Source organism: Crocuta crocuta, unplaced genomic scaffold, assembly GCF_008692635.1.
Source record: "Crocuta crocuta isolate KB4526 unplaced genomic scaffold, BGI_CrCroc_1.0 scaffold675, whole genome shotgun sequence".
In the NCBI taxonomy this organism is placed as follows: domain Eukaryota; kingdom Metazoa; phylum Chordata; class Mammalia; order Carnivora; family Hyaenidae; genus Crocuta; species Crocuta crocuta.
The window spans coordinates 621676-631534 of NW_027528796.1; the positions used below are offsets into that span (position 1 = coordinate 621676).

General features: G+C 68.1%; 1 protein-coding gene across 1 annotated transcript in view; it reads right to left on the reverse strand.

The window, feature by feature from the left end:
• Positions 1-9859, reverse strand: part of COL6A2 (collagen type VI alpha 2 chain) — an 18523-nt gene that overhangs the window by 4380 nt on the left and 4284 nt on the right. The window contains exons 3-26 of the mRNA XM_077755388.1: positions 9215-9813; positions 8953-8973; positions 8278-8343; positions 7531-7584; positions 7397-7441; positions 7083-7109; positions 6840-6866; positions 6712-6756; positions 6184-6237; positions 5590-5652; positions 4893-4956; positions 4721-4812; positions 4021-4083; positions 3400-3462; positions 3152-3214; positions 2613-2675; positions 2406-2456; positions 2075-2110; positions 1716-1778; positions 1466-1528; positions 1259-1294; positions 1086-1131; positions 715-867; positions 18-470 (exon numbers count right to left, since the gene is read on the reverse strand). Of these exons, the coding sequence (XP_077611514.1) occupies positions 18-470; positions 715-867; positions 1086-1131; positions 1259-1294; positions 1466-1528; positions 1716-1778; positions 2075-2110; positions 2406-2456; positions 2613-2675; positions 3152-3214; positions 3400-3462; positions 4021-4083; positions 4721-4812; positions 4893-4956; positions 5590-5652; positions 6184-6237; positions 6712-6756; positions 6840-6866; positions 7083-7109; positions 7397-7441; positions 7531-7584; positions 8278-8343; positions 8953-8973; positions 9215-9813 (2310 nt within the window). The remainder of the gene's footprint in view (positions 1-17; positions 471-714; positions 868-1085; positions 1132-1258; positions 1295-1465; positions 1529-1715; positions 1779-2074; positions 2111-2405; positions 2457-2612; positions 2676-3151; positions 3215-3399; positions 3463-4020; positions 4084-4720; positions 4813-4892; positions 4957-5589; positions 5653-6183; positions 6238-6711; positions 6757-6839; positions 6867-7082; positions 7110-7396; positions 7442-7530; positions 7585-8277; positions 8344-8952; positions 8974-9214; positions 9814-9859) is intronic.

Consider the following 9859-nt stretch of genomic DNA (forward strand, 5'->3'; position numbering starts at 1 on the left):
CTCTGGCTGCCGCTCACCCGGGCACAGGACATCCTCCATGTCGTCGATGAACTTCTCGGCCACCAGGTCTGAGAAGAGGGTCATGTTTCGCACCTGCTGCGGCTTGTCACAGGCGATGGAGTAGAGGTTCTCGCTCTCGTGCTTCTCGTGAAACATGTCGCCGATGCCGATGGCTGTCACCGTGACGTCATGGTTGCACAGCGCCCGCAGGTTGAGGTCATCGTCCCGGGGGTCATGGCGGCCGTCCGTGATGACCACCGCGAACACGCGGGTCTTCTGGCGCCGACTCTCCTTGATGAGCTTGTTGTAGGCGAACTTGAGGGCCGAGGGCGTCCAGGTGCCCCCCGCGATCCACTCCAGGTTCTTGACGGCCTCCTTGAAGCTGGACAGCGAGTCAATGCGCTCGTCGTCCAGCTGGATGGCTTCGAAGGTGCCTTCGTGGCTGTACTGCACCACGCCCACGCGGGTTCCTGTGGCGGCCGGACACGGGCATAAAGGCGCGGGCCCGCTGGCCCGCTGGCCCTGCTCTGCATGGCTCAGCACCCTCAAGTGGGGACCTTGGGGACCCTGGGCAGAGCTGAGACCCCTTCCTTGAATTTCTGTCTGTCCACTGACTCTCGTGAGCAGACCTCAGGGCGTCCTGCCTGCCTGGCCTCCCTGCCCGTGAGTGGGACCTCCCCACTCCCCACCCGCCCCGCCGTGGGCGCAGCTGACCGGTCTCCGACTTGGGGTCCTTAGCAATGGCCCCCAGCCTGTTGACCACGTTGATGACAAAGTTCTTCTCCAGGGTGAAGTTGGTGTAGCCAATGCTCTCGGAGCTGTCGATGACGAACACCACGTCCAGGGCCCCACACCGCTTCTCGCAGTCTGGGGGCCAGAGGCGTGGTCAGTGGGAGCAGCGGAGGCTGTGTGCGCTGACCCCAGGCCCTGGGGGACCCGCCCCGGGTGCACGGCCAGGTGCACAGTGGCAACAGTGACCCTGAGGGGGAGGGCGTGACCCAGACCGATGACCCTGACCCCTGGACGAGGGCCCCCCAAGGACACAAGTGTCCTAGTTCCTCCGCCCCGTGGGGGCCATGACTCACCACAACACCCGCACGTCTCCCTCACGTAGGTCATGACATCACACTCCTGCAACACAGCGGGGTCAGCCCGGCCCGAGAAAGCAAGCTCTTGCTGACCTTGGCCTCTGACCTCATCCCCGCCACCCTTGCTTCCCCATTTCAGGACACCATTTCCATCTCCACCCGACACTCACCGTGAGGCCGGGGTCTCCAGGGGGGCCGGGCTCTCCCTGGGGGAGGAAGGACGACAGTGAGGGGTGGCCCCTGTCTGGGCTGAGACTGGGGAGCCCCACACCCCATGCACTGACCCCACGGGTCCACCACCGGCACAGCCCTGAGGTTCGGGGTGCACGCTGGCCGGGCTGTGGCCTGAGCGCTGCAGGGACCAGCAACCGACCTACCTCGGGTCCTGGGGCCCCTCTCGGCCCCCGCAGGCCGGGCTCCCCAGGGGGACCGGGATCTGCCTGAGGAGGGAGAAGCGCAGGTGGGTGGCAGCCTCAGCCCTGGCAGGCCNCCTGCACCCCTCTGCACCCTCCTGCACCCCCCTGCAGCCCCCTGCACCCTCCTGCACCCCCCTGCACCCCTCTGCACCCTCCTGCACCCCCCTGCAGCCTCCTGCACCTCCCCGCACCCCTGGCCCTTGGTACTTACAGGCTCACCCTTCTCGCCCTTCCTCCCGGGCTCTCCTTTGGCACCAAAGTCGCCTCTGCCCCCCTGAGACACGGGACACTGGTCAGCCAGGGGTGGGGGCTGGACACTGCCCACCCACCCCCAGCCGAGACCTCCAGGGCGTCTGCGGGGGGCACGCCTGCTTCCGTCAGGAAGAGCCGGTGCCTGGCAGTCGGGTTTGTTACTCGGCCACGACACACAGCATTTCAGAGGAGACGCGGTTTCCGGTCTGACAGAGACTAGCGCATGGCGGCTACCAGCGCGCAGAGGAAGCTCGCAGGCGGCGCAGTGTGAGGGGAGGGGCATTCGGGCGGTGGGTGCGGGAGGGCCTCTCTACGTACCTCAGGGCCGCGCGGACCAGGCTCGCCTTTCTCTCCCTGGGAAGCAAGCACAGGTCACGGTCACTCAGCACGGAGTGTCCCTGGGGGAGCAGCTGGCTCTCCTGGGGGCCCAGAGGTGTCTGGACAACCCCCCCCCGCCTTATGGCTTCAGGTGTCACACCCTGTCTAAAGCCGCAGTGCTGCAGGTGACGCCACGCAGCTGCTCTGTGTCGGGACGATTCCTGGGGGCTCCGCACCTGCGGGTGACCCCCGCCCACTCCCTTCCCCTCGCCCCCAGGGAGGGAGGCCCTCGCAGGGCGTAGCGGACCCCTCGACCCGTGCCAGGACTTACGGGCGTTCCTCGGGGTCCCGGGTAGCTGAATCCAGGCCGGCCAGGGTCTCCCTGCAGGAAGGGGAGGCCTCAGGGAGGGTCCGGTGGGAAAGGAAGGGGCCAGGCTGGTAGGGACCGAGGATGAGGGCGGAGGGGGCTGCGCTGGGGAAGGATGTGCCGCCCCCAAGGGAGAGGGTGAAGACAGGTGAGGACGGCGGGCATGGGTACCTTGGGACCAGGCGGCCCCGACTCTCCACGGGGCCCAGCGTCACCAGGGTCTCCCCGAGATCCCTGAGGGCAGAGAGGAAGCGGAGTCAGCACAGTGGGGACGGAGCACCTCCTGCAAACTGCCGCCGGGGGGCACTGGGCGGCCTGGGGTGACCGCCCGGCTCCCCTCCTCCATCTGCCGCCTCCTGGCCCCCGGGCCCCACCCCCTGGCCCCCCCTTGCTGCCTCGCGCCTGATAAAGCCGGACCCTTCAGGGCAGGGCGTTCGTGTGAGGCACACGGTGGCCCCTGTCCCCTCACTGTGCTGCTGATGGGTCACAGAGATGGACAGCGTCCTGCCTGGGGACAGCGTCCTGCCTGCGGACAGAGTCCTGCCTGGAGGCAGTGTCCTGCCTGTGAACAGCGTCCTGCCTGGGGACAGCGTCCTGCCTGGGGACAGCGTCCTGCCTGGGGGCAGAGTCCTGAGGACAGGAGGGCCCCAGGGGCCTTACAGGGCGAGGGCCCAGGACCGCAGGGCCCTCCCAGGGGTCCGGCTACTGACCTTCTTGCCGGGCTCTCCGAGAGCCCCCTGAGGGCCTCTGGGTCCAGGCAAGCCTCGGTCTCCCTGAAAAGAAAGCGGATGAAGGCACCTCCGAGACCGCGCTGTTGATCACTGCGGGTTAGGCAGGGACGGGAGGTTCCTCTGCCCTCCGAGAGGTCCTGGGCAGGGGAGGGACGGGGGGGTCCCGAGTGCCCCCTCCAGCCAGGGAGCTGGGTGCCTGCCCCGGAGGGATGGGCGGCCTCACTTACCTTGGCTCCTTTGTTGCCAACCTCTCCAGCCAGACCCCGGGGCCCCTCGGGGCCAGGGTCTCCCTGTTGGAAGAGAGGCCCAGTGAGCCTGTGGCACGTGGAGGGGCAGGGGAGGGGGGGACGCGGATTATGGCGAGTGACACCGGGACGGCGGCCCTGCCCACGCAGATTCCTGCTCCAGAGTAGGGACTACTGCTACCCATTTCCCAGAGGAGGAAGCCCCCCATTCAAGCCCTTGACCCAGGTCTCATGGGGAACAGTCGGCGCTGGGATTTTGCCACAGAGACAAAGACGTCCTGAGTTAGCTACAGGGGTGTGTGTGTCTGCTGTGGGGTGGAGCAGTGCGGAGCCTGGGCAGCTGTGCGTGGCACTCGTGAAACGCTTTGCCCTGCCCACGCTCCTCGGCAGCACGTGTGGGTGGGGATCACCCGTCTCCTGCGTTCTGAGAACCTGCAGGGGGTGCCTCTGCCTCCACCAACGGCCACGTCCCGGGGGTCACTTTTGTTTTCCTGGGTGGACGGCGGAGGGGAGGTGTTGCTTGTCTGGTGTCCCGTGGCCCCGTCGACACCATGGTGAGAGGCTGGTGCAGACTCAGCCAACAGCTGCCCCTCAGACACTCACCTTCTCGCCCTTGGGGCCGTCACCGCCCGGGCTGCCCTTGGCTCCTGGGTCCCCCCTGCGGCCCTGCAGAGAACAGGGGAGGCTTTGGTGGGGGCGCCATGTGGGGACCCCATGCTGTGCTCTCCTCACTTGGACATGGGCTTTGGGGGAGGGGCCTTGGTCCTCTGCAGCCAAGGATTTAGGAAACGAGGGGCTCCTGATCCGCTTGAAAGACCTAGTGGATTAGGAGCTCAGTGGACGGGACTGGCCCCCAGCTTGGAGCAGCCATCAGCACGGTCACCCTGCTCACTTCTGGGCGAGGCCAGCCCTCGGGATGTGCCCCCTCTGAGGGTCAGCCCGGGACCAGGTCCCATCCACCCTGCAGCAGATACGAGGGGCGGGCCGGGTGGGGTCGCTGCGAGGGACCCACGCAGTGCAGGCCTGCCTGGAGGCTCGGCCCTCGAGCGGCCTGCTGGGAGGGCGCCGTGGGGACAGGAGGCGGGTTCCCAGGCGGAGGCGCGGCGGGGCCTGGCCAGCAGGCATGCTGCCCTGCCCCGAACGCGGCCTGCGGGTGGCCTGTTGCACTGGGGGGCAAGGGGCGCACCAGGAGGGTGCAGGGCGCGCGGCGCCCCTGCGGGCGTCCCCTCAGGGCCCAGCCCACCCGGACGCCGCCACTGACCTCTGGGCCCCCGGGGCTGGTAGGGGAGGGGCATGAACTCACGGGCTCGCCTTTGGGTCCTCGGGGTCCAGGTCCGCCCTTGGCTCCCTTCACACCAGGACTTCCGGGGGCCCCGTTGTTGCCTTGATATCCCTGCGGAGAGGAGACACGTCAGCCACGGCGGGGAAGGGCCCCGCGGAGCGGCCTCAGGCCAGAGCCCGGCGCGGGGTGGGGGTGGGGCCCCGCGTNGCCCCGCTGTCTCCTGGGGGTCCTCTGCGTCCTGGGCGGCCAGCGTCTCCCTGGAAAAGTTTGGAGCGGTCAGTCTCCCGGCCCCCGGACGCCGGCAACAGGGCAGGACGCGCTCGAGGGCTGGGCCCCACGCTGCGCGGGCGCGTCCCCCAGACGTGGGCCGGGGAGGGCTGTCCTTCCGTGCTCCCGCGGCCGGGCAGCCGGGAGGGTGGACGCAGGACACCCGCGGCACTGAGAGCTTTCCAGAGGGGGCGCGGAGAGGCTGGGAGGGGACTGGGCCTTGCTGCCGTGGCCATCGGGGCGGAGCTGAGCCGGGACACACGGTCCTGAGCTGGCCACCGGCTGCTACCGTTTCGGGCAGGGCCCCTGTGGCCCCTGTGTGAGAGCACCCGCAGGGCCTGGGTACCCCATGCTGTCCTGGGCATGGGGACCCCATGGCCCCCGGGATGTGTGCACCACCTGCCCCTCCTGAATGTGCGCACCCCCGCTCCCTGGGCGCGGGCACCCCGTGACGCCTCGGGCAGGACACTCCCAGGCCTCCTGCCCGACGGCCGGTTTGCAGGGACAGGCCCTCTGCTGGGTCTCTTGGCCAGGCCGCCTCCCCCAGGGCCCGGGGGCTGCAGGCGGGGAGGGGGCCACCGGGTCTGTTCTGGGGGGCCCGCCGCCTCGGCCAGGCAGCCTACCTTGGTGCCCTGGTCCCCTTGCTCCCCAGGGCTGCCAGCATCCCCTGCGTATCCGTCGGGGCCCTGCAAGACAGGATGACAGGGCTGTCCCGCTCCTGCCCAGAGCTGTGCGGGGTCTCCCCGCGAGCTGTGCAGGGTCTCCCCGTGAGCTCGGGGCCAAGGTCTCCCCGTGAGCTCAGGGCCAAGGTCTCCCCGTGAGCTGGGCCGAGATCTCCCCATGAGCTCGGGGCCGGGGTCTCCCTGTGAGCTGTGCAGGGTCTCCCCGTGAGCTCGGGGTGGGCTGGGGGTGGGTGGCAAGCACCCCATCATCGGGGCTGAGTGCTCCGCCTGCGTCTCCGCTGCCAGAGCCACCGTCAGGACGCTGAGAAGCAGCCGCCCTTGAGCTCACCCCGAAGTCCCTGAGGTTATCCCCTCCTGTGTGACCGCAACCCCAGCTGAACCCTGGGTGGGGGTCAGCCACAGGCAGGAGAAGGGCTGAAGGAAGGGCCCAGGCCTCCTTGCTGCAGCTCGCGGGGCGGCCACCACCCTGCCTGCGCCCGCCGGGCACCCGGGGCCAGGGGGTTTAACCCGAGGAGGAACACAAGCTGGGCTTACCCGACTCCCGGGGTCTCCCTTGCAGCCAGGAGGCCCAATGCGGCCCAGCTTGCCCTGCAGGAGAAGAGGGGAGCAGAGGGCGAGGGCGCGTCAGGGCCGTGTGCCAATGACAGGTGCTGGCGCAGGTGCGGTCCGCGCCACTCCACACCCGGCGGGCACGCGGCTGTTTCAGCGGCTCCGCTGCACGGTGGCGTCTCTGTGGGGTGGTGGCGAGCGCCCGTGACGTGCCCTCCGCCCGGTGCCCACACGTGCGCCCGCGTGCGGCCTGCCAGGTGGGCCAGATCTGGAGCGCGGGCTGGGTCCTCAGGAACAAGCGCCACTGGCTCTTTCCGTGTTCTTATCTGTCCCGCGTCCACTGCCGGGACCCGTCCAGCCACAGGCCGTGGGCAGCGGGCAGTGGGGCCCAGAGGCCTGGCCCTATAGGAGCCTGAGAGTCTCCGGGAGGCTCTGCTCACCCCCATCGTCTGCAACGCCGGCACGGCCTGCACCCCCGCCCAGCCCGGGGAGGGAGCCCGAGGCACGCTCTACCTTCTGTCCGTCGGTCCCGTTCTTGCCAGCCAGGCCAGGGGCCCCCTGCGGGGAGAGGGCAGCCGTCAGCTCTCAGGGTAGCAGGAAGGCGGGGCACCCTGCCCGCCCGGCCCCCACAGCCCGCTTACCTTCCGCCCGTCAGCTCCAAATTCACCCTGTGCAGGAGGAAGGTGAGGCGGGTTAGTTCGACGCCCCCAGCGTCACAGACCCTGCTGCCTCAGGGGCCCAGGTCTGCCTCGGACCAGAGAGGCCAGAAGGGCCCCAGAGAGGGCCACTCGCGCCATGACACGGGTCCCATGCCCTGACTGGGGCCGCATGCTCGCGGACGGGTGCTGCTGGGGGCTGGGGCCGGGGCGGAGTCAGAATCTCACCTTCTCTCCTTTGAAACCAGGAACACCCTGAGGTTGGAAGGAAAGAAGGGCAGTGTTATTGCGGGGTGTGAGCTGCACCCATGGGCTCAGGGGGGAGTGAGCTGCACCCATGGGCTCAGGGGGGAGTGAGCTGCACCCATGAGCTCAGGGGAAGAGCGGCTGAGCACCAGCCTTCGGCCGGGTGCTCGATTCAGGGACAACTTCCAAAATACTGAGCTGCTTTGCTTCTTGCGGTGGGGGCGGGGCGGGCGGGCGGCCCCACCTGGCCCAGGCTTGTCCGCACATCCCACCGGCCATGGTGGGCAGCAACTTGCCTTGGGTCCCGGGAATCCAATGGGGCCTTCGATGCCTGGATCTCCCTGTGGAAGAAGAACAGAGGCCGTGGCTATAACCCCAGTCCTGGAGACACGGGGCCGCCGGGGCAGGGGCAGGGGCGGGGAGGACTCACCTGTCGTCCCTTCTGCCCGGGCTCTCCTGGCTCGCCCATGTTGCCCTTGGCACCCTAAAAGCAGATGATGGAAAAAGGGGTAAACTGAGGCAGGAAGCGGCGAGGAGACCGCAGGAAGCGGACGGACAGAGGCTTCTGTACTGCTGTGTCCTGTTTTGGGGCTCCTCTGGGCCCCCTCAGATGCCAATCGTGGTCCCAGAGGCCACTTCCAGCGCCCCCACCCGGGAGGAGCACGGCGGCCACAGCCATGCCTGGGCACCGCCGCCCAGGACGGGGCAGGGGGAGCGTGCGGCTGGAGACCCGGTGGACGTGCGTCTACGCGTCTACTGATCTACGCAGCTCCCTTAGGGATGGGAAAACGCGAGGCTACGTGGCGACAACTGCCCAGTGACTGCGTTTCAGGGGGGCTCAGCCCCCCAGGCCCGCCCGCCCTCTTCTGCCTTTATCTGTAACCTCTGACATGACCCAGTGGTATTTCTGACGCGCTGGTAGTGATGTTGTAAGGAAGATGGCAGTGCTTGGTATGCACCTGCAGCCGCGTCACTGCAGAAGCTGCAGCGGGCTGCTGTGCCGCGCTCAGAACGAGAGAAAGTGTTCCTACTCTTCTCCAAACGCCTTGTAAAAACACGTAGATAAAAACTGAATTTTGGTTCCTCTGGGGTTAGAGTGTTGAGGCCATTTGAAGTGCAGCTGGTCCTAAATTTGGAGCCGAGGAGGTCAGGCCCGTGGGCTGTCCAGGCGTCTTACCTTCTGTCCGCGGTAGCCCTTGGGGCCGGGGGGCCCGGGGATCTCCAGACAGCTCACCTTGTAGCACTGAAACAAGAAGCAAGCGGCGCCGAGTAAGGCCCGGGTGGGAGGCCCACTGGTGAGCATGGGGCTGGAGGCAGGGGCGGACTCGGGAGGTGCCCGGGGGGCCCGAGCCCACACATGCTCGGGTCCAGAGCAGCTGTTCTAGGAAAGGGCGTGTCTGCAGAGCCTCGCTGAGTGTGAAGCACCCCTTCCCGGCGGTGAGCCGGCGCTAAGGACGCATGGGGACGGGGGAGCGTCAGAGCCGAAGGTCCTGAGCTACACAGCACACGGCCCCTGCCCCGTCCTGCTGGCCTGGCTCAGGTGGACAGAGCCTGCCGGCTTGGAGGGTGACCCGGGGCCTCAGCCCGGGCCCTGCCTGTGTGGGCCTGTGGTGGCCCTAATGCCGACCCTGGGGCTGAAGCAGCCTGGTTTGGGACAGGAGCCCTTCATGCAGACTTCAGAGTCTCAGGCCCAACGTGGAGCAGAGAGGCCTCGCTGCCTGGCCTCGGCTTGTGTCCTAGACGCTGGGAAGCACCAGGGGGCGGGGTGGGGGGAGCCTCTCGTGGGTTGGCCCTCAGAGGCCCAGCGGGCAGCACCGGGCCAGGGCTGGCAGGAACGGAAAACGCCTCTCACCTCTCCATAGGCTTCGTGTTTCTGCAGAAAAGACAGAGAAACCCTGCTTAGCCGAAGCTGCAGACGGGGCCGCACATCTGGGTGGGAACACAGGGCACGGGAGCAGGGGACACCTTCTTCTGATGCCTCCCTCAGAGGGGTAAACTGAGGCCCAGAGCAGTGTACTGGCCGCTGCCGTCCTGGGTAAGTGGGTCCAGGGCTCTGGACCCCACTGTCCCCTCCCGGTGCCCGGCGGGTGGGCGTGGCCCGGGGAGCGGCTCACCATGACCTTGATGATGCGGTTGATGGCGTCCTGGTTGATCTCGGAGTCGAGCCGCATGGTGGTGTAGTTGTTACGGTAGAGCTCCAAGGGCGTGCTGGCCATGTCCCGAAGGCCCTGCTCGTTCAGCAGGCTCTGCCTGGGTGCCACGGCGAAGAGCCGGATGCCCTCCTCGCGGGCCCTCTCAGCCTGCATCTTGATGCCCCCGCAGGGGCTGCCAGTGACGTGGCCGTCGGTGATGACCACCGCGAAGTGCACGGCGCCCTTGCTCCTGTGCTGCCGGATCTGCTGGGTCATGTTGGCCAGCGCGCAGTCGGTGAAGGTGCCCCGGCGGAAGGAGCTGATGCCCTGCAGGCTCCTGGTGAAGGAGGCCCGGTCGCTGTCGGGCGGGCTGAACACCTCCACCAGGTCGGAGAAGTGCAGGCCGCCGTAGCGCCAGCTCAGGGCCACCTGGTCCAGGTAGGCCTCGTCCTGCAGCTGGCTGATGAACTGCTGCACGAACTGCTGCATGTGGTAGAGCAGGCTGTCGGTGGGCGACTGCATGGCGACGCTCTCCGACGTGTCCAGCACGAAGTACACGCTGATGGGGCAGTCGGTCTTCTCTGGGGGGCGGGGACGTGTCACCGGCCTGCCCTGGGGGGGGGGGGC